General features: G+C 47.5%; 1 protein-coding gene across 2 annotated transcripts in view; it reads right to left on the bottom strand.

The window, feature by feature from the left end:
- The window catches only part of PLEKHG4 (pleckstrin homology and RhoGEF domain containing G4), a 1,592,954-nt gene that overhangs the window by 80,530 nt on the left and 1,484,489 nt on the right, over positions 1–27,935 (bottom strand). For both annotated transcript variants that reach the window (XM_085638629.1, XM_085638628.1), the window contains exon 19: positions 20,323–20,540. In XM_085638629.1, the coding sequence (XP_085494755.1) occupies positions 20,323–20,540 (218 nt within the window). The remainder of the gene's footprint in view (positions 1–20,322; positions 20,541–27,935) is intronic.

Genomic DNA, 27,935 nt, shown 5'->3' on the forward strand with positions numbered 1-27,935 from the left:
GCGGCGGGGGATTGGTTGGACACTAGGGGACATGATCCAGAGGGACTGGGGGCCGCGAGTGGGGAGTGCCCACCGGACCGGGCCTAATGTATTGACACTGGGGCTACTTTCTGGTGATGTCACCTCTTTGTTGGGCTCAGGGTTCCTTGACTGTCATGCTTTGTCCTCCTTCGCTTGGAGGTTGTGGTGTGTCTTGAGGGGGTTCTCTTTCCTCCTCCAGGGGGTCTTTTTGTAGTTTAGTTCATGCAAGGGCGACAGGCACACTGCAAGTTGGGGGGGCTGTTTGGGCTCATGCAGGGGTGCAGGGTGGGGGGAGTTTTGTTTGGAATGTTGGGTTGGGGTAGGGTATTGTTTGTTCGTACCACAAGGCAGGATTATTGTTGTTTCATACTTAAAGTGCTCTCTGGGAGGGTGGTGATTGGGGCTGGTTGTGATGGGGGGTAGGGGGCTGAGACTTCTTTCCTGGAATGTTAACGGACTGGGGGACAGGATAAAACGGGGGGTGGTCCTGCAGTTTTTAAAACGGATCTCACCCGATATCGTGTTTCTGCAGGAAACACACCTCATTGGTAATTCCTTCCGTGCTATGAATACGCGGGGCTATCGCCTTCTGGCTCATTCGGGCTTCACCTCTGGTTCGAGGGGTGTGGGCATAATGGTTAAAACCTCGCTTCCGCTGGAGGTTGACAAGGTGATCCATGATGACAGGGGGCGCTACGCTGCACTGGTGGGCAAATGGGAGGGTAAAGTGATTGTTTTGGTTTCTATTTATGTCCCGCCGGGTTTGCAGACTACTACTTTTGCCGACTTGGGGCGCCTTCTTCTTGGGCTACCAGAGGGGATTCTAGTGGTTGGAGGGGACTTTAATGCTGTGGTTTCCGGAGCCGAGGATCGATACCCCCCCAGGGACCTCCCCCGGGCACAAACTTGGTTGTCTGGACTCTTGGCCACCCTGGGATTGGTGGATTGTTGGCGGCTAAAACACCCTGCACAGACACAGTACACGTTCCACTCCGGGGCCCATGGTAGTCTTTCACGACTTGATTATGTTCTTATGCCAGCGGCCCAGGCGGGGAGGATCGGGGAGGTGCGACATCTTTCAGACCACTCCCCGCTTCTGTTACACTTCGATATTGTCCTGGGGGTGGAGGGGAGGGTGGTCCCGATCAACTCCTGGTACCTGCGTAATCCCACAATTCGCGCAGATTTGATTAAATCCCTTAAGCAATATTTTGAAGATAATGTGGGATCGGTCTCGTCTGCCGTTTCTCTTTGGGAGGCGTTCAAGACGGTACTCCGGGGGGAAGCCCTGTCCCTCATTTCCCATTCCAAGAGGCGCGAGCGGGAGGAGGTGACTCGTATTGAGTCTGAAATTACTGAATTGGAGGGTGACCTGGCTCGTGGTGTCACGGAGGACAAATTGCATGCTCTCAGACTCAAACAAGCAGACTACAAGGCCCTGGTCACTGAAGCGGCCAAGGGCATGAGTAGGGAGCAACAGGGGCGACTGTATGATATGGGGGATAAGGCTGGAAAACTGATTGCGTGGCTGGATAAAAAGGAGAGAGCGAGTCGAGTTGTGCCGCTGGTTGAGAGAGTGGATGGTGTGTGTGTTACTGATCCCGAGGAAATTGTTGATTGCTTTGCAGAGTATTTCCGCGGGGTGTACTCCCCGGTCTCTTCTCGCCCAGAAGAGGATTCCCGCGTCCTGCTTAAAGATATTGGGTTGCCTTCCCTTTCGGAGGAGGATAAATTGTTGATGGACGCGACTCGGACGTCTGAGGAGATCGCCCTGGCCATACGCTCAGTCGCTTCTGGCAAGGCCATGGGTCCTAATGGCCTTCCCATTGAATTGTACAAGTTGCGGCCGGATACCTTAGCGCCTCATCTTCGTGATATGTTTCTCGCGGCTCGGGCAGCGGGTTCTCTCCCGCTGGACCAGCGTCTCGCCACTATCATGGTTATTCATAAGGAGGGGAGGCCGCGGGATCGAGTCACGTCCTACAGGCCCATTTCGCTTTTGAATGCGGAACCGAAAATCCTTGCTAAGGTGCTGGCTAATCGACTGGTTGGCGTGGTGTGCGATCTGATCCATCAGGATCAGTCCGGTTTTATTCCTCATCGCAACACCGCGCTTAACCTACGGCGTCTGCATGGGGTGCTCGCGAGGGTTCCGTTTATACGTGAGCCGGCCATTTTGGCGTCCCTGGACGCCACTATGGCGTTTGATACGCTTGAGTGGCCATATATTTGGGCGACGCTGGAGAAGTTTGGGTTTGGCCCGGGATTCATCGGCTGGGTGAAATTGCTGTATTCTAGACCGCTGGCGCAGGTGGTGGTGAATGGTAGAGTGTCGGCTCCCTTCGAGTTGGGCAGGGGCACGCGTCAGGGTTGTCCGCTGTCGCCTCTCCTCTTTGCGCTCGCTTTGGAGCCCCTGGCGGAGTGGCTGCGGTGGCACCCTTCGATTCGTGGTCTCCGATGGACCCCGGAGTATGAGGACCGAGTCTCTCTCTATGCGGACGATATTCTTTTGTATCTCGCTTCCCCGCGTGAATCGTTAATTGTGTTGGTGGATGTATTGTCCTCCTTTGGCCGTAACTCCGGCCTAGTCATTAACTGGGCTAAGTCCTGTGTTTATGTTCTTTTTGGAGAGGCTCCTATCCTCCCGCGGGGTTGCCCGATCCAGGTCGCTCATCAGGGATTCAAGTATCTGGGAATTTTTATTACCCCGGACTCAGCGGCCCGATATACACAGAATTTACTCCCCCCCAACGTTTGAAGGCGGATGTGGCGCGTTGGCGGCGCTTGCCGCTCTCGCCGCTTGGCCGGGCGGCACTGTTTAAGATGATGTCACTGCCGCGGTTTTTATACGCCTTACAAAACACAATGGATGTCGTGCCGGCTAGCTATTTTAGGGAGGTTGAGGGTGTGCAGCGCCAACTGTTCTGGGATGGGAGGCCGCGGATAGCCCTCGCGAAGCTGACTCTCCCGTGGTACGACGGGGGGGTCGCCCTCCCCGATATCAAACGTTATTATTGGGCTTCCCAGCTGGCAGCGATAAATCACGGGCTTTATGGGCCCGCCGTTAATCCGGCTTTTGAGATGGACAAATTGTTGTTGCCGGATGGCGACTACAATAGGGCACTCTACTCCAGATCGCTCGACGCGCGGTTGACAGGTCCGACACGGGTCGCGGTACGTGTGTGGCAAGCGGCAAACTCGGCGATGGGGTGGAAGGATCGGTTGACCCGGGCGACGCCATTGTATGCTTCCGAGCGATTGGGTTGTTTGTGGACGACGAAAGGTTTTGAGAAGTGGGACACGATCGGCATTAGCAGGGTAGGGGATCTCTGGACGAAGGGGGGATTTAAAACGTTCGATGTGCTGAAAGCGGAGTACCAATTGCATGACAGGGAGTACTTTCGGTATGTGCAGGTTCGTCATGCGTTGCTCTCCGTATTTCCGGAGGTCGCGTCCATCCCGGAGTGCTCCCCATTGGAAGATAGAGTACTAGATGGGTATGTGCCGGATAGCACTATTTCATTAATCTATAAAAAGCTCGTCAATGATCGCTCGGGGCTGCTGGCCGCCCTTCGTGAGGCATGGGTCGCTGATGGATTGGAGCTGGATGACGAGGATTGGGTGTCTGCGGTGGCCTCCCCGAAAGAGGTGGCCATACCGGCCCGTCTTCGGTTCGTCCAGCTCAAGATACTCCACAGGGTGTATGTTACGGGTCCTGGCCTGATGCGTATGGGATATGCGGTGGATGGGATGTGTAAGCGTGGGTGTGGTATGATTGGGACCTTCCTCCATGTTTTGTGGGAATGTCCGGAGGTGACTCGGTTCTGGCGTGGCGTGCATGCAGTATTGCAGGCGGTCACGCATGTTGCGTTGTTCCCCGAGGCAAGGAGGTGTTTGTTGAATGTTTGGGAGCCGACTGATTACACGGTGTCGCAAACGTGGTGGGTGACATTGGGATATATGGTGGCCAAGCGTGACATAGCACAATTGTGGGGCTCCCAGAGGTCACCCACGATTTCGGTGTGGAAGGAAAATATGGATTGGTGTATGTTCCGAGAAAAGACTGTGTATGTGGCGAGAGGCAAGCCTGGGAAATGGGTGAAGGTGTGGGGCCTCTGGAACTCCTATCGTGGCGGGATTTGCGCCCCGCCCCTAACGCGTGACTCCGCTGAGGCCCTGTCTCCCTAGTCTGCGCATCTCCATGATTCTGTGTTGTCGGGATGGTTTTGTCTCTGCCCCCTACCCTTCCTCCCCCTCCTTTCATTGTAGTTTGGTAGGCCCTTCCCTAGGGGAGCGCATAATGTTACCTGGACTTTTGCCGCCTTGTGGGTTTGTTTCCTTCTTTTTCATTTAAAATGAAACCGCCATTTGGGATGTCAAGGCCTATAGCCGCAAATGATATTTCGGATCCTTGGGACCTGTACTGCTTGCTGCTTGTGTTTATACCTATATGTCTATGACCTTATTGTTTACTAGCGGCCGGCCCGAAGGTTGTAGGCCCATACCTGTATATCTATTGAAATTTGTAATAAAGGTTTCAAAAAAAAAAAAAAAACTCAGGAAACTATGGAAACAAGGATACAAAAGCTCAGGAAACACAAGGGTCGATCTCACTGGTACACAGCTACAATGACCAACCTTGGCCTGTAGGAAGCTGGGGCTTAAAAGAGCTCACAGTAATCATATGCATCAGGTGTGAGCAGGCTAGCAGCAGCCGGACACAGTTGATCTGCATTCCTCCATCCATCCTTGGCCTGCAGGGGTGGAGACGAAGCAGTGAGCAGGGAATTCTAGGTAACCGAGTTTCAGGCATGAGCAGGCTGGCTTCAAGCATGAGCAGGCTGGCTTTCACAAAACCCGGCATGGATTGGGATTGGATGGCAATTTGCAAGTAGAATCCAAATGACTGGAAGTCATTATGTACATGAAGGGGAGGGTGTGACATCATCCAAAGTGTCATGTGAAATCTTGGTATGCAAGGGGGTTCTTGAAGAGTCAGTTACTTGGAGCCCTTGATGGATGAGGTGAATAAACCTGTCTCAACACTTGTTTGGTGTAAGACCTCCATTGCTGAGGAAGTGGTATGTCAAGTTAAAAATAAGACTTCTGTAGATGTAGAAAATAGAAAACCTCCTCTTGTTGCAGAAAGTACCATTTTGCAAGATAACAGTTCTTTCTGCTTTAGATGTGGTAGGTTAGGTCATAGAGCGAATGCTTCCTTCTGTGCCGCTTTGCAGGTCATTTGCAATGCCTGCGTGAGAAAAGGCCATTTTGTAAAATGTTGTAAGAGTAAGGTGAAGAAAAGAGAACAGCTACAAGTTAAGGAAATTAATGTATATCAAGTTGATGAGGGTAAAGCAAAACATCAGTCTCGTTGTCATGATTGAAGGAATTGAACTTGATATAAGTTTGATTCATGTTCACACCTCACTATGATTAACACAGAAACATTTGATTTTTTTTAGAGACAGAGTTATACTTCTAAAGACCGATGTATCACCTGTTGGATATGGAGGTTGCCCGTAACCTTCAGGGGTATTTCATGGCATGTATTGAATGGACGAATGACTGCTGGTAAGGTATATGTCACCAGGAGAGGAGACGTCCTTTTAGGGTACCCACATCAATGTTTACTTGGTGATCTCCTTAATCCCAATGCTGTCACGCAAGTGCGAGTGAAAGTAGTTGAGAATCCCTGAGCAGGTCTAGGTGAACGGTTTGCTGATGTGTTCCAAGATAAGTTAGGATGTCTCAAAGGGTATAAACATCACATAAAAGTGAAAGAGGGTGCCATCCCCATTGTTGCCAAAGTAAGCAGAATAACGTTGAACGAACAAGCCAGTGTGCAGAAGGAGATGGAACGTCTGATTAACATGGGTGTTATTGAGTTTGTCGAGTGGTTGGCTCCGATTGTCGTTGCAAAAAAAGCTAGTGGCGAGATTTGTCTTTGTATTGATTTGCGTTCCCTTAATAAGGAAGTAATAGTTGATAGATTTCCCCTACCCAACATTGATGAGATAATCAGCACTCTAGCAGGTGCTAAGTACTTCATTACTCTAGATTTAGTACTTCATTACCCTAGATTTAGTTTCTGCCTACCATCAGGTGGAGTTAGATAAAGTATTGCAAGATTTGAATGCGTTTGTGACACACATGAGGACTTTTAAATTTCTAAGGATGCCTTTTGAACTTGTATCAGCAGCCTCAGTGTTTCAGAGGATCATGTCAAATGTGCTGAAAGGGTTATCTGGTGTAAAGTGTTATCAAGACATCTTTCAAGGGTTTATGCTGTGTTAGAAAGACTTAGGAAAGCAGGATTAACGCTGAAGAAGTAGAAATGTAAGTTTGGTGTTGAGGAAGTTAATTATCTGGGTCACCGCATCAAGGGGCAAGGTGTTTTTCCTAAAAAAGAGTTAGTTGACACTATCGTGAAATTGTACGAACCTTGTAAAAAGGACGAGTTGGTGTCCTTTTTGGGGATGGTCGAATATTACTGTAAATTAATTCCTGGTTATGCTGATAAGACAAAAAGTCTTAGTAGGTTGACTGGTAAGAATGTGATCTTCAATTGGAGTTCAGAGTGTGCAAGAGAATTTGTTTACATCAAGGAAGATTTGAAGAAAGCACCTTGTTTACAGGCCTTTGTACCAGGTGATGAAACTCGTATCTTGACTGACGCCAGTGCAAAGGGCATAGGAGCTGTATTACTTAAGAAGAGTTGTGGCATGGAACATCTAATAGCTTGTGCCTCGAGGTATTTGAGGGGCTCAGAGTTAAAGTACTCTGTAATTGAGAAAGAGGCCTTAGCCATCTTTTGGGCTTTGAGAAAGTTTAGGAATTTGATTTGGGGTACGAAGGTTAAAGTTATCTCAGACCATTAGCCCTTAAAGGAGGTTTTTTCTAAAAAAGGACTTGATTCAATTTCATAAAGGATTAGGAAGTGTATCATTTCACTTCAAGAGTTTGACTTCGAAATTGATTATATTCCTGGGGTGATCAATAATTCTGCAGATTGTTTATCACGTTTAGTTGATGCCAAAGTGATTCATCTGGAAGAGGAGAGTCTTGTGGATGAAGTTATAAGTGTCTGTGAGGTGACGATGGGTGCAGTTGATGAATTGGAATAGAAAACTGAGATAGTTAAAGATGTCGAGATTTCAAAAGTGATTGAGTTGTTGACATTAGGAAAAAACAAGCATCTTGAGAAACCTTGGGCTATGGTTTGTGAGGCATTATAGGTCATGGATGGTATGCTTGTTCGTGGAACAAAACATATTCCACCGTTAGGTGTTCAGAGTAAACTACTCAATCTCGCACATGTTGGTCAACTAGGCATAGTAAAAACCAAAGAGTATTTGAGTATGCAATTTCGGTGGCAAGGGATGGACAAAGAAGTTGAAAGGATGGTCAGAGATTGCTTAGAATGTTGTGTGAGTGATAAACTTTTGAAAAACAAGCAAATGCCCATGGTCTGCAGGAAGCTACCCAATCATCCTTGGGATGAAATTACCATAGACATAGTTGGACCGCCGCATAGTGTGAGTGATACTCCATATTTGATTGTTGTCTTGGTGGCTCAGTGTAGCTATGCATATGCGTGGTATCACCCAGATGCTCGTATTCCATTTTTGAGACCGGAGGCTGATTTTGTACTTCCTCTGAAGTTATACTCGGTGTTACCGACGGGCATCTCTAGAGACCCGTGTGACATACAAACCGTCTCCACTACTATCTGGGCGAGGGACAGATTACGGAGGCTTCTAGGACTTCACACACTATACTCTCCAGCCCTACCACTTCCGAACCACCTGTGGCTCCCCATGACAGACGAAACTCTGGGACAGCGCACCTTAACCAAATTTAACATCACGAAGGTAGGGGATCTATATCCCGACGATCATATCTTTTCAGTTTCAGAAGAGGCCCGATTCCAAGATCGATCTTTCATGGATACCTTTGTACTACAATACATTCGTTCAGCACTAAGAGCAGCCCTGCCCACTTATCCGATTACACCTATACCCATGGTCCCACTGACAGTGATTATTGAGAGCGACAAAGGCACTCACCTCATTTCCAAAATGTATAGATCATGTTCCAGTCTGCGACCAATAACTGATGTTAAAATACGCACTGCATGGGAACAAGACCTAGGCCGTCTCATTACAGATAATCAATGGGAAAAATGCTGCAAGGTGACGAGAGAAGTCTCCCTAAACAGCAGGCACAAATGTATTCATATTAAATTCATTTTAAATTCCTTCGCCACTTATATCACACACCTACCATGGCACACACAATTGATTGCTCCAGACCCCATCACTGTTTGAAATATTCCGCCCCACACGCGGACTTTGCCCACCTTACATGGACATGCCCCAAACTACAGAAATATTGGGAACAAATACACAATACATTAGGAGACATGATAGAACTAAAACGTATTCCCTACACTGGGCTATACAGTTAACTTCCCCAAAAAAGTCAGGAGATTTGCAGCACTAGGGCTAATATTGGCTAAACGGGAAATAGCACTGCTATTGGGCCAACGTACTGTACCTACTCTTCAGAGATGGTTACGCAGCTTGTCCTATTGTAATGTTAACTGTGATCTATATTCTTCCCTAATGCCAAGTTTGTCACGCCCAAAAGACATATGAGGCCCATATAAGGCATACATTGAACGTAAACGTCAGAATTCTGCTTCTCTAGTGGACAGTGGAATAGTGCTGGTGGGGGTGAGATAAGTATGCAGTTGTTTCACTGTCTATGATGTCACAAACCTTTATTCTCTGTGAACTGTTGGGGACTCCCATAAAATGGTAGGATATTTTCAATCCCTTTCTCCTCTTTGCTCACTTTTTTCCTTTGTTTAGAAGGGTCTGGATATGGATGGTCCTTGCAGCTGGGTGGGGGAGGACGGGAGGGCTGGTGGGTCTAACACAATCTACATTTTTTATTGTAAACGCCACAATTTCCACTATGCTTGAGCTGCATTATATGATGATCAATGTATGTGACGATTGCTATGTGATTTGATACTTGGAAATGTACTACTCTGAATCCTTTGTGTTTATGAGATATAAAAGAAAATTTGTAAATAAAGTAAAAAAAATAAAGAAGATTGGTTACATAGGGTTTGGGATATAGGGGGTATGAAGAAGCTAACTGCAATAGCTACACAACAATTACCACGCTTAGACTAAATGTGGCTACCCTGTATACAGGACCTGTCAGAGGAATTCTGTGAACTGTCCTGCCCCCAATACCTACGGATCCTAACAACACAGGCCCCAGACTCGAACGTGAAGAGGTGCTACTTGCCCTCTCGGGGATGAGAGCCGGTGGTGCACCGGGAAGTGACGGTCTCACAGTAGCCTTCTGTAAGGCATTTCAGGACCTCCTACTTCCCCACTTACTCACACTGTTTGAGGATATATGCACCTCAGGAAGTATGCCTCCGACTATGCAAGAGGCGAAACTGGTAGCCATACTTAAACCTGTGAAGCGACCGGAGGAGTGTGCCTCGTACCGTCCGTTGTCCCTCATGAACGTGGATGCTAAGATCTTTGCGAAGATACTTGCCAATCGTCTTATCCCACTGGTCACCACTTTGGTGGCACCTGAACAGGCTGGCTTTGTTCCTAGCTGGAACTTAACCTATAACTTGCGAACTGTCTTCGCTGCTTTACAACATACCCGCACGGAAGTCCCAGCTGTTGCGGTATTCTTAGACATGGAGAAGGCCTTCGACTCTGTTGAATGGCCTTTTATGCACCATGTCCTGGGCTGTATGGGAGTAGGGCCGGTTTTCCTGCAACTACTTGCGACACTCTACTCCTCCCCCACGGCACGCATCAGGATTGGGTCCCTGGTCACTGACCCCATACATATTTATAGAGGCACGAGGCAGGAATGCCCTCTCTCACCAATATTGTATGCCCTGACGGCAGAACCCCTGGCTTGTGCACTCCGTGAATACCACGGTCACAAGGGCAAACGATTCCCAAATTATCGCCTAATTGTGTCAACGTATGCGGATGACACGCTTATCTATGTCAGGGAGCCTGAGACCCACCTTTCTTCGGTGTTAAGGGAGGTGGTCCTCTTCGATCCCTTTCAGGCATAGGGGTCAACCGGAACAAATCCATCATGTTCCCTCTTACTCCGGCCACAGTCCGATTTGAACCGGAATATCCCCTTTTATGGTCCACAGAGGCGGTACGATACCTGGGTATCCGGCTACATACTGACTCTGAGGTTGTCCTGAAGGAAAATTATGGAGTTGCCAACTCCAAGCTGGAGGATGATGTTGACAAATGGATCGGCCTTCCGCTCTCTGTGATGGGCAGAGTGGCACTCATGAAAATGATAGTTCTACCGTGTTTTCTTTTCCTATTTATGAACATTCCCATGGTTTTGTCCAAAGCATTCCTTAGCCGTCTTCACTCTCTAATGGTACGTCTGGCATGGGGGGGCTGGCAACCACGCGTTGCCTGGAAGATATTGACGCTACCGTATGCGATGGGAGGCCTTAGTGCTCCGGACTTGGAATTATACTATAGAGCCGCCCACTGCTCACATGCATATTACTGGATACATGGACCCTCTGACATACCACACTTGTTGATTGAGACTATCGTCGCCGATCCCAGGCCTTTGCCCGCCTTGTTGTTTTCGCCTCGGGACAGGCGTACGGGCATAATGGACTCTCTTAATTCCGTCGTGCACGCTTGGCACTATATACTGGCCGCTCATGCCGGTAATATTCTGTATGCCCCATTAGCCCGACTGGACTGGTGCAGCTGGCTTGCACCATGCAGGGACAGAGGTGTCCTCCTTGCATTGCAGTCGCTTAATATACATACCATGGGGGATCTCTTCGCGGACGGTACTGCCCGTTCCTGGGGGGATGTCATTGAGGGGGACACTGCCTGGACTCCCCTTACGTTATTTCAATTTCATAGAGTCAGACACGCCCTTAGGGAAATACTGGGAGAGGACATGGCGGAACCCCCTGAGATCCCGATCCTGACCGCCATTATCAAAGCTCAGTCACCGGCTAAATTGGTTTCTAGAATTTACCTCTCCACGTTAACTGTCAGAGATTGTGCATATGCGAAACCACGTCTGGCATGGCAACGGGACCTACAGATAGACCTGACCGATGATAAGTGGCTATACTGCTGCTTGAGCACCAAACGAATCTCGCTTAACGGGCGCCATAGACTGGTCCACTTTAAATTCCTTAACAGGGTGATAGATGCGGAGAGCCTATAGCTGATTTTCGACATATGGCCTGGACCTGCCCGGGGATTGCCCATTACTGGGGTGATATATTCTTGGAAATTAATCGCATTACGGATATGTCTCTATCTCCTGACCCGCTCCTAGCCCTACTGGGCTATTCACAACCACTTCCCAAGAAACACAGATGGCTTGTGGATATAGCGCTGCTCCTAGCGAAGAGATGTGTGGCGGTCTGTTGGCTTCGTGGTCCGACACACACCCTGTCTCAGTGGACTAGAGATATGCTTTACTGTTGTACTCAAACCGAAAACTACAGTGAGTTATTGCCACCCCGTAACAGACCTAAAAACGTCTGGGCTCTATACCTCACCCAGAAACCCCCTCTTGCTACCTCTGAGCATGGTAGCGTTGCTTCCCCGTCAGGGCCTACTTCCAACTCTTAGGACCCTACAGGACTATGCTGCCTAATTTGAGCTGTTCATCCTTGCCCACACTCGCTTTCTCCATTAGATGGAGATACACCGGATATGGTGCTACGACTCGTTTAGATGATGGGACTAATCTTTTGGTTTCATTCCGTATCCTCTCTACCTTCCTTCTGCTTGATTTACTTTATAGTATATGTTTTGTATGTACGTATATGACTTGCTACAGGAGGTTGTCAATGTTTGGACTGTGTCAATGCCTTGTTATTATTGTTTGTATTATTTGCATTGTTTTCTTAAAATTCAAATAAACATATTAAAAAAAAGAAAACACATGCCCCAGACCACTAGTTATTAGACACCATCTTGGAGGCCTAGACACTCGTAGCGCCCCCCTACCCGGCCCACTCCCCCACACGGGCCTGACCTTCTTTCTGTCTTCTTTCTTTCATTTGTTTCTATTGTTATTAAACAATGCACGCTGCCTATTTAATGCATAAACACCGCCGGCCAGTGGATGTAGGTGGATTGTTGTGTATTGTGTTACTATAAAATCAATAACATTGATTTAAACCCTAAATGTGAGCCCCCTCATCCAAAGCGTTATGTCATGGTCATGCTTAGATATTTAACTTGAGCAATGGAATGAAGGGCCAAATGTAGCTTCTCTTTGAGTTTAAGAGTCTTGGGATTAAAAAGAGCACTAGGTAGCCATCTTCCATAAGGCTAACATCGGTTACACAAAGCATACTCATAGTTCTTGACTCCTTTTGGCGGCATTTATGACAAAACATAAAATAATAATATTTTCCATATCTATTTATAACTATTTGCCATTGGCAACACCTACCCAAGATAAACAATTCCCTGAAACTTTGATTCTCCGACCTGAGACCTCACATGGTCAAGGGGAAAAAAAACTTCATCCCATCAAAATCTTAGTCTGCTTCATTTCAATACGATCACATCTGATTTTCATTATTCTACCTTTTTCTTTCTCGTTTCTCACTCCTATGCTTCTGAACCAGCTATCGGGAAAAACAAACAGAAAATAGCAACTGCATACTGAAGCCCTGTGGGCTTATGCTTAATGTTGTAGTGAACCACTGTGACTTTTTCTATGGTCGACACCCAACATTTCAAAGAAAAAAATGAAATGATATTTAAGAGAGTTTGGACTGATGCACAGCTTGTGAACTAGAATATAATTCATGCTGACAAAAAGAGAGAATGTTGTCCCCCTGGAGAGAGAATATCCCCTCGCATGTTTGATGCAGAAGAACCCAGGACGATAAAAGGCCACAGAATAATTATGAATGATGCCAGACTGGCATTTCTGGAAGAAAACCCTAAAATGAACATTGCACTATATTAATTTGTCATACATTACAGACACTAGGGCTCTTTATATGACTTCAATTTGATGGGTGCAGACTGAAGCAACTTAAGAGTCCAGAGCACAAATGAAATCCAGGGCCAATCTGAAGTATCATCTCTGGTGAGGCTCAAGTAGTTGTTCTGGCCACTCTATGAAGAAACAGGAATATTTCTGGACAAGTGTTATCTTTTCCCACAGGGCACCTCAACTCTGCTGTTGGACATTAGCGCAGAGGGAATGCACGAACTGAGAAGTAACTGGGCTTAAACACAGAGAAAGCCACATGCTTCGACTTTTCCCCGCCTCCAGATCACCAATAGTGATCTCCACCATTTGACTCCCTCCTCTCATTAGCTGTGACTCACAGCAAGCAAAAGCAGTCCTGTTATTAATATATTTCTACTGTAATATTTTATTGTGTTTTTAACTCGTACAATGTAAAGATCCTGTACCAAAAGCATTGATAAAGAATCAAATCAAGTCAATCAACCCACTCCCTTAAAAGGTAAGTGTTGGTAAGTGTTGGCTAAACTGGATCACTAACCTAAGGGGAGCGGACAATATAACTCTCCAGAACTCTCCATGGAGGCCTTCCTCCAGACACATGTGGGACACCCTTGACCACTACTTTACCTCTCACAAGCCTCCATGAATCTCCCCACTTATAGCTATGTCCCCCTACAAGACCTCTTATGCCAGGGCTCTCTACTAACTCTCTCCGATGTCCCTTCGATTTTACCCATGTGAGCGACGACAGATTCAGCCGAACAAAGAGTGTTATAGCCTTATTACAGGGATACTACATGTGCTATTCTGCAAGATACAGCATATCATTCTGTGTACTTGTGACGATGATTGGTCGTGTAATTATTGCTCTATTCCTATTGTTTATTTTGATATGTCTATGTCTATTCTGTTAGAACCCCCATGTATTGTACTGTAAGTAAGTCTTTGCTTTGGAAACAATCAATAAAAATCTTCTGAAATGAAAAAAAAAGGTAATCATTAATTCGTATATATTTTGAGACACAGGATGCAACGTTTGAGAAACAATCGCGTAGCTGCATTATTATTGTTGATATCTCATGGATGTACTCCTGAGCACCATACCCCAGTTTGAGATTCACGGAGTGAGATTCAGTCGGCAGGCTCTGAATTCTCATGCTGTTTGTCAAAATAGTCAGACCCTTGTCTCTTTCTCCAGAAAACACCCTTGTAAAGGTAGCAAAGGCTAGCATGGCTCTTCATCCAAAAAGCTTTTAATTTTTCCATCAGAGTTTTTCTCAGTTTCAAAACTCCTGTAGGATGCAGGCTATACCTCCTGGTGTTCGATGGATAAGCAGTTCAGGAACAAAAAGGAAAAAACACCAAATAAATCTAAGTATTTAAATATACAACCTTCTATGGGTGTGTTAAATTCCAAACACTGTAATATTTCTAAGCAATAATTTGATCAATTCTCTTCTCCCTGTTCAAGTTGACACAGGGTTTTCTTGGGAAAATGCACTCTCATCATTATCAGAACTGATCCATCTTCTGACTAGCTTAGACAAAGGACAAATGAATAATAAAAGATGGAGCCAAGTCTTGGGTCACTGTGGAGTTATTAGCGTCAAGATGCTCCTTCGAGTGAACGTCACACTTTATACATGTATACATTCATTCATTCATTATTCATATTCAAGCCATTGAGTCAACACCCTTTGTCGACATTTTGTTTATTACCAAACAGACTTACCTTTGATACCACATGTCAACAAGATGGCAAAGAGCACCTTCTACACAATGAAAATACAGGGACACATCTTCCCTTACCTTGAATACCCAGGGCCGGCCCTAAATCGGATTGAACGCGATAGCGCCCTGTGCGGAATAAAAATTGGGTGTTTGTTGTGGTGGCAGAGGGTGGCAGGGGGGTCGTTGCGGTGAGACGGCAGGAGGTGTGAGGAAGTTGGGAGGAGGTCAAGGGGCTGATAACAATATTGCTGAGGTACACTAAGGGCTCATAACAAAGTCTTTCATGGGACCCGATTGAGGCTAAGTGGGATGGACAGCCTGCTGTTTGCATGACATTAATTTAGGATGCTACCTGCTGTGCGCCTCAGAATACTGGCGCCCTGGGCCCAGCTCGCCCATGCTCTGTGAATACCAACAAAAGCTCAAATCTATGCTCATGCTTGTAGTCTCCATGCTAGATGCAACAGTTTATAGTAAGGTGCCCCCAGTTTCATCATACGCAAAAAGCAACTAATCGAAACATTGCCACAAGACTCCTTCTCCACTTCTGGCCCGGAGAATGCACAATGCAAGTCCTGCAAGTATGCCACTGGCTCCTGGAGATAAATAGCAAATGTTCAATGCTTCCAAAATAAGTACAGCATTCCAAATCCCTGTGACAGAACCTGGAACAATAATCACTCCTTCAAGTACAATCTACAGTCTACAGATATGCAACAGCTTGATCAACATATTCTCCTCATGGTCGCAAACTCTCTATGCCCATGTAAGTAACGAAGAGCTGACCTGTCTTAAGCCTGGGTAAAATATAGTAATGTAAATTCATACCTAAATCTTCTGGCCCACACTAATACTATCAGTGGGCACCTTCCTGCACAAAAACAAGTGTGCCAACAACGCAGACACCATTGGCCCATAGTGCAAGGGTGCCAGAGTTGGCGCTAGACACCAATTTGTGCACCAGCACAGTAGAAGAGGACAAGAATGTGCTGTATGTCATGGAAACAGCAAATTCCTGTCCATTTCTTTTGACATATATTAGTACAGCAGACTGAAGTGCAGCGCAGCCCTGAGTCAAAAAGTACTAAATGAGGCCCTATGTCTATCTCATCCCATTTCCAGGCCATTTCCCCCTTCAATCTATCAGAGGCAGTTACTATTTAATGGGGCTGGTGGTTGGGAAGAGGGAGGGTGGGGATGACATTTTTTAATGAAAAAAATCACTTACTTGCCGGCCTGCCGCCGCCTCTTGGTCTTCTTCGGTCGTCCACTGCTAGAAGCAGGAAGCACACAGGCTTACCTAACCAATCACAACGCTGCTGTCACCAGCATGACAGCATCGTTGTGATTGGTCTGAGCGCCGTGGTTCGGTGCTCAGACAGGGACTGGTAGCCTGTGCATGTTCTCCACCCAGGATGTGTAGTACACCAGGGTGAAGAACATGCTAAGTGCGCATGACTGTTTGGCCAGTCCAAGACAACCGGCTAAACCGTCATGCGCACTTAGAGAGTGTCCACCAACCCACTCACTGCTCTGGCCAGTCCAGAGCCACCACAAACCTATGCCAGTACGGAAAAATAAAATAATAACATTGAGCTATTATCATTATATTTTTCCTTTCTGAAATGCTCACAGAGCATTGGGGCGATGCTTCTTCTTCTTAGCGGAGGAGCCGCCGATGAAATCGATATCTACTCAGGTTCATAAACACAAACAGAAATATCAGAATGCCAACTCTATGCTATATCCAATTTAGTTGACTGATCATTAGAAATAAACTGTGGGCCTCATACACTACTTTTTGATGCAGTGTAGCCCTGCACATCACTTTGCTCAGCTGCCCTGCATTAAAAGAAAAGGGCAAGAATGCGCCATATCTATGAGATATGGCGCATTCCTGTCCTCTTCCTCTGTGCTGATGCACAAATTGATGCCTAGCGCCAACGTAGGCAGCCTTGCACCATCCATGGAGCAAGGGTGTCTGCATTGTTGGAACAATTGTTTTTGTGCAGGAAGGGGCACCTTCCTGCACAGAATGTTATTGTTAGATTATATTTGTAGAGCGCCAATCACCAAAGGTCTCTAGGCGCTTACAGCGTGGACCAGGAGCCAGGAATCCCTTAGTCCCGAAGATACTATATGCACAGTGGGTGGATTTATCCAAATGTCTCGGTAAACAAGATGGGTTTAAGTTTTCTCCTAAATGTAAGTAAAGTGTTTTCCCTACGCATATTGTCTGGTAGCTTATTCCAGACCTGGGAAATCACAACTGAGAAAGCCCGCCCCCCCAGTGTACCTCTATTAAAGCGCGGACAGGCCAGTAAGTTAGCCTCAGATGACCGGAGGTGACGTCCGGGCACATAGGGCTTCAGATGGTCCTTGATATATTTGGGCGCTACTCCATACTGTGCTTTATGTGCAATGCACATACCCTTGAACCTGACCCTCTGCTTGATAGGGAGCCAGTGTAACTGTTGTAGCAGGGCGTGGCGTGTGCTCTTCTAGGCAGTTTAAAAATCAGCCTTGCTGCATCATTTAAAAACACCTGAAGTTTTCCCAGGAATTTGTCAGGAAGCCCTGTGTATACTGTGTTACCGTAGTCTAGTCGTGACAGGATTAGGGCCGTCACAACAGTACGCATGGTGGAAAATGACTACAGGCTCCTGAGCTTCCGGAGTTGTCGGATCAGGCCTGCTTAGCTCCCCACTACAGCAGACACCTGATTGTTAAGGGTTAGCTTGGTGTCCAGCTTGATGCCCAGACTCTTTACCACTGGCAATGACATCTGGGTGGTGCTAAACTCTTGGGGCCAAAAGAGGCTTGACCAAGGTGAGGCCCCTGTAGTGAGAGCAAGCACCTCTATCTTATCTGGGTTTACCTTGAGTGAATTGGAGGTCATCCAGTTCATGGTAAGCCTGAGAATATTCTGGACATTGAGCTGTGCCTGGGGACAGTTATCAACTCGCACAATTAACTGGATGTAGTCAGCGTAGTTGAACACCCGACAGTCTAATTTTGCCAGAGCTTCTACCAACGGCTGGAGGTAAATATTAAATAGCAGGGGGGACAACGCAGAGCCCTGTGGAACCTCCAGCGCAAGACACCCTGGCTGCACCTACATTCTCCTAATTGGACCTTTTGAGACCGATTCTCCAGAAAAGAGGTAATCCATTGGAGGACCGTCCCGGTGACTGCCAGCCGTCGGACACGGGCAAGCAGCTGCGCGTGGTTCACCGTGTCAAACGCGGCTGAGAGATCTAATAAGATCAGTGCCGAGGGATTCTTATTATCAGCATCCAGCCTCAGTTCGCCCAGCACCGAGAGCATCACCAGCTCAGTGCTGTCATGGGCCCTGAATCCTGCTTGCCATGTGCGTAACAGCTGAAGGTCTTCCAAGAAGGACGAGAGAATTCTGAGCACGTGTTGCTAGAGAACTTCGGCCAGGAAAGGAAGCCGGGAAATGGGTCGAAAGTTTTTCAAATTGTTAATGTCAGCCCCATCTTTTTTCGGCAGTGGGATCACAATGGCTTCCTTAAATTTGTGAGGGACCTTCCCTGTAGTCAACGAGAGATCTAGTAGAGACAACACTTCTGGCTCTACTGCCGGAATGACCCATCTAAACACCAAAGAGGGGCAGGGATCTTCTGGTGACCCGGATTTTATTTTGGCTACAATATTTGCTAGACCGTTTGAGTCAAATGCTGGGAAGGTTGAGAGAGAGCCACCCAGAAACTCCGGTGAGTCCACCACTGATAAAGGAAAGGGGGTAATATGAGTATTGCCTATTTCAGTAATGATGTTTTTAACCTTGGATAGAAAGAAGTCGCTTGATTAGCGACCGTCCTTTGATCTTTTGTGTAGCTCAACTCCTTGAGTACGTTAAAGGTCTATCTCTGAATGTCTGTAGCCTTCCTGATCCTCTCTTCATAGTACACGGATTTGGATCTAATAATTGATTTTTTGTAGAGGGCTAGTTTTGCTTTATATTGATTCTAGGTCGTATGATTTCCGCCAATGCCTTTCGCATTGACGGAGAGCCTGTTTTTCTACTCGTAGTTCTTGCGTGTACCAGGGGGTGCCCTTCATACTGTTAGTTACCCTTTCCCTTTGAGCGGGAGCCACCATATCGAAAGCTGACCTTAACCCAGAAGTGAGTCTTTCGTACACCAGGTCTGGATCCCCGGGCTGTGATCCTGAATGTACTGTCTCATTTAGTGCTTCACTCATCTTGGAGTCCTCTATCTTGTGCCAATTCCGTGCTGCTCTCCAAACTGAGGGTAGCGGTGTAGGGCAGCTGCCCACAGGAAGTTTGAAGCCGATCAGATACTGATCTGACCAGCTACATGGTCTGCAATCTGTATGAAACTTAACTGATGACGTGGTCCATATAAGGTCTAGAGTGTGGCCCTTCTTACTCCAATTCTTACTCTTCCCCTGGGGAGGTGCATGGTTTTTACGAATACAGCACATTACTATTGCGTGCTTTTACAACGCGGTTGTAATGACTTGCTATGTAAATGCATTGTGTACGAACAACGCGGTCGTTGTAACAACTGCGTTGTAATAGTACTGCGATGTAATGACAGCGTTGTAAGCGCTGTTTCCCGGTTTTGACGCATTCCCAGATTTATGCTGTGATGTAAATAGGGAATGTGTCAAATACCATGGTAATTGAGTGGGAGCACCCACCACAACGCCTATCGCATGCCTCCTCGACGCAGTGTGAGGTAACGCAGCAACTTGCGCTGCGTTGCTTTACATCAAATCTACGAATCCATGACAAATCATGCAGTGTGGCTTTTCATGGCCTTGTAAACATGGCTAAGCCCTGTGCGCCACTAGAACATCAAAGCAAGATACGTTCTGACAGCACACAGTGCTTGTTAATACGCCCCTTTATGTCTATCTCTCATACTTCTTCGACGATCACTCTGCTATGTGCTCCACCCTATAACATGATAACCGCATCTTGATGGTCACCAGGCATGACAAGGAAACACTTCCTAAATAGGGTCAAAAGAAAAACAGCACTCACCCACACAGTGTAGCGTGCCACCCATGTAGGTAAATAACTCAGCACTCCACCTAGGGGTAGTAAGTGCTATACAAATGTTACAATAGAATTACAATTCTAGTTCCACTCACACTATATTGGGGTGATGTAAACCGTGGGTATCTATAAAAGATTCCTGTTTTATTTTGATAACCTGAAGCTATGCAATTTCTTTGAATTTAACATGTTATTATGAGGAGAAACGTTTATTTGCCAGAGTTTGGAGTCTACAGATCAACGTTTTAAGTTAAGGCCACCAAAGCCATGGCACATGAATCTGGTAGTCACAATAATTGACTAAAAACTTAGCATCAATGCACTCAAATCTCTCAGTGATAAAGCAAAATGCACAATACATGATTTGGTTCACAGCTTTAATTTGCCCAGCATGACATGGAGTCAGTCAACTTATCATTCTTTAAGTTATCCAAAATGTTTTTTTGCCTGATGTCACTTACGGAAGAGATGTACTGCCTGTTTCCGACCCGACGCTTGTCCGCCACTTGAGACATGATGCCAGAGCTGTGCCGGGAGCCTAATAGCGGAGAGGTTTTGCTGCAAGGGGAGACGACATCTTCAAGCAAGCTTTCTTGTTGAACACTGGACATGCAGCCACTGTCGGAGTCATTGGAGCCACCACCCGACATGCATTGCGAGGACTCTGAGCTCTCGGTCACTAGAGAATGAGAGGAACACAACCGTTAGTTACACTGCAACACCAGACTGAAGTAGCAGGAGCTGGGCCAACCAGCAAACACCGACAAAGCGGGAAACTGTTCAACTGACAAATCATTCCCTTTGGTCCTTCTCTAACTCATTCCCTATATATCAGGAACCACGCAGATCAGTAGACATGGCTTCCTGCTTGACAGGTTTCCTTCCTAAAAAGTTGAGAATTCGAAACAAAAAGGACTTTTGTACCTAAATCAGCACACAGGTAATTGTGTTGCAATTGACATATGATGGACAGCAGTGAAAGGTGAACCGCGGTTGTACAGGCCAAAGACTGATGGCATCTTCTTGTAGTGTATGGCATAACTTTTGGAATTTCACTATATGATGCCAGTGGCAATGCAAACACAGCTGAGAGCCATCCTTAATCTCCGAATCAGAAGCTGTCACCGAGAAGAGAAGTAAATAGCACCCTGCTGCCTGAAAAGCAATGACAATAACATTTTATTATCCTGCAATAAATCTGACCAGTACCATATAGGGTACTCTGGATCGATATGGCTCAAGATGTACTCAGTTACTTTTTTTCTTCAAATGTCTTTATTAGCATTTTGCAATATGGAAACAATAGAAAACTCACCGGTTCGAGACCCGTAAGAGCACGCAACACACACTTGCAGTAAAGTATCTCCGCAATTCTCAAGGTGTCCCAAAACGATCAATATACTCCATCCTGGGTCTTGTGAAAGGGGGTTGGGGGGTCAGTTGTGCGTGCATACATAATGATCTAGCAGGGATACCATTGAACAAATCTTCGGGGGGTAGGGAAGAGGAGGGAGCCATTAGATACCCACCATTTGCTCTTTCTGTCATTCCTTTCTCAGCCCATACCGCGCAGCCCCAACAGTACTCAAAGGGAGGGGGCCTTCCAACTGTCCTAGAGTGCGTCTGGTTCATCTTCCACCACCTGAGGGGCCACCACCGCAGCAACAGGTGAAACCAGAGCTGAGCCTTCCTCCATCTCTCCTCTGTCCCCTCCCAGGCAACCCACCATCCCGCCCACAACTCCAAGTCCCTCCCTGCATTTCCATCTGTGCATTCCCTTTCCAGCCTACATTGTTCAGCCACTACCCATTCTAGCAGGACATCTCTACTTATACTGCCCTGCGTTGGCAGTGCCGAACTTGCCCAATAATAAGCAATGAGACACCCGGCAAGCACTTGTCCCAGCTGGACAAATTTATATCCCATCTTCCTACCCTTCCTCCTTATCCTTAGGGAGCGGCAAACGGCCCTTATACAGTGGCGTATTATCAGATCTGCTCTAACTCTTGTTATCCATTTCACCTCTTGCAGCACCTCTGCCCAGAAGGATCTCACCTCACTGCACGCCCACATAACATGAATGAAATCAGCCAGGGTCCTGTCGTAGTATGCACAGCCACAACAATTTTGGGTATACCCTGTGTAGCCGCTGCAGCATCAGGTAGGCCCTATTTAGGTAGTAGAATTGTGCCAGGTTAAACCTGGCATTTTCTGGCTGTTTCCTGCACCTGTGCCCTAGCATACTTCCAATCTCCGTTCGTGAGGGGGACTTCAAGGGCCTTATTCAAATTGTCGTGGCCGGACGTTACGTCCATCTCCCTATCTTCCTTCAGAGCAGCATACAACCGGGAAATGATGCTTGAGCCAGGGTCCAATATAACCGTCAGGACATGGAAGTCGCTGGGCTCCTCAGGGTAACTTGTCCACATCACATGGACCTCTTGCATACTGTAGAAACTGCCCCTGTCCCACTCCATAAAGTGTTCTTTACAAGACATTCCACGCCAGAAGCACAGACACATGCAAGACACTGACCACTGGTACATAAAACTAGGGCCCTGAAAGGGAGTCCCTTACCCTAGAAGTCAGTTCGCAGAACGGGGAGGATGGGTGGGGTGGTAAGGAATCTATAACTATCAATCAATCAATCAAAAAAACTTTATTCGGCCACGTTCTGGCCATAAAAGTAAATTTCACAGAAAAGGACACAAACAGATAACATTTAAAACTACGGTACAAATATGGTTAAGAGCACAAATAAAATTCATCCATATAATAAAAAACATTTCCAAATAGAGTGAAGTCATTGCTGTTGTCAACCCATGTTTTTCTTTTACGTATAACCCCTGATAAAAAACTTGCAACCCCATAACAAATAAATGGAGAGGAGAGCATTTGCAGGTGGATCAGTCCTGGTCTTACTTGTGCAAAATAGCAATTTCTTAAAAGTGGTAGGATATATTTTGCTCGCAGCTCAGTATAAAAACCACAGAAGAACATAAAGTGCAACAGATCTTGGTCAGAAAAATTGTCACATGCCCATGGCTGTAAGGTTCCTGGCTTTGAGAAACCTTTAGGTACAGTAAGGAACCAATGGATGTAATTAAATCTAAATCTAGATAAAAGCAAACGATGATGCAAATTATTAACAAAAGCCCAAAAAGGTTCATCTGAAATCTCAGGACTTATAATCATAAAATGTCTAGATGTAGGTTTTTTAAGTTCATTTGCTTCCCTATCCAGATTTTTCCTGGTTAAGAATTGAGTTTTTATAGCTTTTACGTCCATGGGGTGCAGCTTTCTTGGTTGATTAAATAGCTCTGGTTGCCCTGGTGTTGAAAGCTGCAGAGAAACATAGCTTAACCAGGGAATATCAGCGGCTCTATCTAGCTTCATGCAGTCATCTAAAATAATATGATTTAGGTTCGGCTCAGTTCTAGACCACAGTTTTAACCACCATATCAGGGGGGGCTGCAGCAATATTATCTATAATGTAGCCCTGCCTCAATTCCTCATGCACCATAAAGGCTGGGATGCTTGAGGGAGCAGCTACGAGTTTTCGTAGATGTTTATTTTCAACTCCTTGTAGTTCATTACATACCTTGTAGCCCCATACCGTGCTTTCATACACTGTCATGGAGACGCATTTCTCATTATAGATCTTCAGCAGTGGTTGTATGGGTTTACTCCCTAATCTTCTGGCGAAATCCAGTGTGGCTCCTGTGGCTCTTATAACTAACTAATATATGTGTCTTACAGATATATCATTACAGAAGGTAAGTAACTTGTTCATCTGAAAGAGAGTATTAGTTATGGGTTCCTTACCTTAGAATAGATACCCCAGCAATACCAACCCTGGAGGTGGGTCTGCGAACTAAGTTCACATCAGAAAGTCCTGGACGACTGAACGGCCAAAGAAGCCTTCTCTCCGGACTTGACTGTCCAGGCAGTAATGCTTAGTGAACGTGTGCAAGGAAGCCCACGTGGCTGCCTGGCACATGTCATGAAGGGGGACTCCATGTCCCAAAGCAGTAGTGGCTGCCGTCGCCCTGGTGGACTGGGTGCGCAACCCTACTGGAGATTCCTTTATCGCCAAGGAATAACAAATATTAATGCAAAGAATAACCCATCGAGAGATGGTTTGCTTTTGCGCGTCCCAACCTTTCTTGGCACTCACATAGCCAACAAAGAGCTGATCATCCACCCGGAATTTTCTTGTGTGATCCAGATAAAATGAGAGTGCATGTTTTGGATCCAGACGGTGGAGCCTCTCCTCCTCTTTAGAAAGATACTGGGGCAGGAAGAAGATGGGCAAAGTGATGGTCTGACCTATGTGGAAAGAGGTAACCACTTTGGGAAGAAAAGAAGGTCGAAGGACAACCTTGTCCGGATGAACAGCAAAGAAGGAGGCTTAGGAGAAAGAGCCTGAAGCTCAATCACCTTGCGTGCAAAGGTCATGGCAATCAGAAAGGCATTCTTCAGAGTCAAAAGTCTGAGAGGACAATTATGTAATGGCTCGAAGAGAGCACACATCAGATTAGTCAGAACCAGATTCAAGTCCCACTAGGGCATTACGAAAGGGATAGGTGGAAAGAGATGAGTAATGCCCTTTACAATAGGGGACTTGAAAAGAGAAGGCTGATCTGGAAGGCGAAGAAAGGAAGAAACATCCAAAAGATAGCCTTTAAGGGTGCCCAGAGCAAAGCCCTGATGGGCCTAAGAAAGAAGGAAGAGGAGAACCTCCGAAAGAGGTACAGAAAGGGGATCCACAGCCTTTGCTGTGCACCATGCCACAAATGTGTTCCATCTGCTGGCGTATACCGATTTAGTGGAGGGACACCTGGCTGCCAAGATGACATTACATCTTCGGGAGGAAGGTCGAGAGCTGTCAACTGTCGCCGCTCATTCTCCACGCAAGGAGGTGGAGGCTGGACAGGTTCGGTGGAGGACCGTCCCCTGCTGCTGCAACAGAAGATCCTCCGGGAGAGGCAGTCTGATCGGAGGATCGATTGCCATGTGCAAGAGCTCGGGATACCAGCCTCTTCTTGACCAGTTCGGAGCCAGAAGAATGACTTGGGCTCGGTCGTGCTTGATCTTCTTCAGCATTCTGGGAAGAAGTGTTATAGGCAGAAAGGCGTATAGAAGACTGCAACTCCACTCCAGACGAAAAGCATCGCCGAGTGACACTGGCTCCCATGTCCCCAGCCACGCAGAGGCTGAGCATCTTGCACTGGCCTGTGGCTCTGGGAGGAACATGGCGGGCACTCCTTCCATTGACCACGAAAGGGGCAAAAGGCAGACTGCATAGGGCAAGATGTAGTCACGAGGTCCAAAGACCTAGCAGTAGCCCGAGAATGCTTGAAGCGCTCAAGAGCGTGTTCTGCCTTGTTTCCAAACAAGCGACAGCCATCAAAGGGCATGTCCAAAAGTGTAGATTGGACATCACCCGAGAAGCCAGTGGACCTCAGCTAGGAGTAGAGTCTCAAGGCTAATGACGTAGAAATAGTCCTGCCTAGCGAGTCGGCGTGGTCTAATCCGCAACGAATGGTGAACTTTGCTGCATCTCTCCCCTCGGCAACCACACGGGAGAGTGCGCCTATTGCCTCCTCCGGGCGTTGCGGCAGCACCTGCTCAACTATATCCCACACAGAGTGAGTGTAACAGCCCTATAGACATGTGGTGTTCGACCAGAGTACCAAGCTGGCGGAAGAAAACATCTTCTTCCCAAGGTGTTCCAGCTTCTTGGATTCCCTATCTGGGGAGAAGTAGGGAACAAGCCTTTGGAAGTAGAGGCTTGTACAACCAAGCTCTCAGGGGTACGATGTTGGGAGAGGAAAATGGGTTCACCCGGAGCCGGCTGGTGACATCGGACAATCATCCTATCCACAGGAGCCCCTGTGGTGGGCTTGGACCAAGTGCCCAGAAGAATGTCCGTGAGGTCCTCATTGAATGGCAGCAGGGGCTCTGAAGAGGCCGCTGCCAGTTGAAGCAACTCAGTCAGGAGGTTAGTCCTGACTGCCACCATAGAAAGCTCAAGGCCCAAGGCCTCAGCCGCCCTACGCAATACCACAGCGTAGGAGGCTCCCTCATCCGTAGCCACAGTAGGGGGAGAAAGCATGCCAAGGTCTGGAGAAGTGTCCAGACCACTGGCCTCACCCAACTCCCCTCCCAGTCCTCCTCACACTCTCCTGGCTGCCACTCAGGGCAACAGGGAACACCGGGATAGAAATTTGGCACAAAAGTGCCGGTCAGCGCCGGTGCCGGTGTCAGTTGACACCGGGCCGGCTCCGTATCTAGGTGGAGGCGGAGGCTGGGGTCAACGCCGGCTGGGGATCTAACCGGCAGTGGAGGCAGCGGTGTCGTAAATGGATTAGATGCCGGAGGAGGTGTCATGAGGTTGTCCGGCCCTGATCCGGATCCAGGCCTGGATCCTTGGGGGCCCTGCGGCGCCAGGGCCGGAGCCACTGGCGGCAATGGCCTGGAACCCCCAAACGAGTCTACGGGGCCCGAAGGGGCCCCTGCGGAGTCTGGCTGCCAAACATGGAGTGGAGAGCTTCGTAAAATGTATCAAGTTGGGCAGTGGTCACTCCGCCTCCCGGAAAGGGGGGGAAACTTGGAGGCGACCCAGCTGGCTCCGCGTCCGAAGCTGAAGGACAACGACCGCTCGTATCCCTCATCTCACCGGCCGACAAAAAGGAAGAAGGCAAAGATCCGCGGTGCTTCTTCGCCTTTGACTTGTGCTTCGACTTACCCGAAGATGAAGACTTCGACGAAGAGTGGTGGTGGTGGCTTCGCGACCGGTCCGCACCTCCCTCTTGACCGGGATCTCAAGCGGCATGGATCCGACTGCCAGGCCTCCAGATGCTTTCCGGACTGCTCCTGTAAAGACTTCGGGCCCTGGCCCGGCAGACGGAGCCCGACTTTTGGTCGCAGTCGCGCTCCAGACACCAGAGGCACAGGAGTTGTGGGTACGTCACTGGCAGGAGCCACAACGCTTGAATCCGGTCTGCCAATGTGACAGCCCTATGCACCAGGAGTCAAACGACTAGGAAAGAAGTCGACAAAACAGTTAGTCAAAAAGTGACTAGGGTACCGCTCTCTCCGGATCTGCGCTGGCTGGCGCGGAAAAAGAAATAACTGACGTCAGCGCACAGGGCCGGCGTCTAAGTAGATACCGCAATGTCATTGTGGCGATCATAACGCCAACGACAAACGTGGAGTCGACCGAAGCCACCTACCGATGTGCAGGGGTACTGCTGAAGAAAAATTCTCTGTATCCAGTCTGAAGCCTGGGGGTAATTCTAAGTTAAGGAATCCATAACTAATAGTCTCTTTCAGATAAATGCTTTCTCACTGGCAAGAGCAACCAATGTTGCCTCCTCAGCTGTTTCCTGGGTGGCATGCATTACATGAGAAAGCTGCCAAAAGTTCATATGGGTGCCCCTCCCTAGCAAAAATCCACACTGGTCATTTTTCACTAAGTGTGTGACAATGTGGCCCAGACACATCATGAGTTCTTTCGCAAGTACTTTAACCCCTTCAGTGCCCGCCCCTTTCCCCGCCCAGTGCCGGCCGTTGCATTAGCGGGCGGGGTCTATGACGAGCTGGACTCGTCATGGGCACAGCGCCACCGCGGCCCATGACGAGTCCAGCTCGTCATGGGCACTGAAGGGGTTAACATCCACATTAAGCATTGACAGCAGTCGGTAGCACCCGGGTTCCTAGAGTCTTTACCAGGCTTTAGGAGCATTATTATCAAAATGTCCTATATGTGTATTGGTAGGGTAGCACTTGTTTTTGCTTCCTGGAGAGTATCCAGTAGCCTAGGGTGCAAATCTGCAAAATATGTCTGGTAATATTCTATGGGGAGGCCGTCTTGTACTGGGCACCTCCCATGTCTCAGACGACCTCCTGTAATTCCTTCAGTCATATCTCTTCCTCTAGGCTTATCTGCTCCACCACACACATCTGTGACAGGCTTGCATCCAGGACTGTCTCCCTAAGCCAGTCTTCTAGGAACAGCTATTGTATATTGCCATCGCCCTTTTTAGAGAACCCCACAAATATCAAATTA

Source organism: Triturus cristatus, chromosome 12 (assembly GCF_964204655.1).
Source record: "Triturus cristatus chromosome 12, aTriCri1.1, whole genome shotgun sequence".
NCBI classification, from domain to species: Eukaryota; Metazoa; Chordata; class Amphibia; order Caudata; family Salamandridae; genus Triturus; species Triturus cristatus.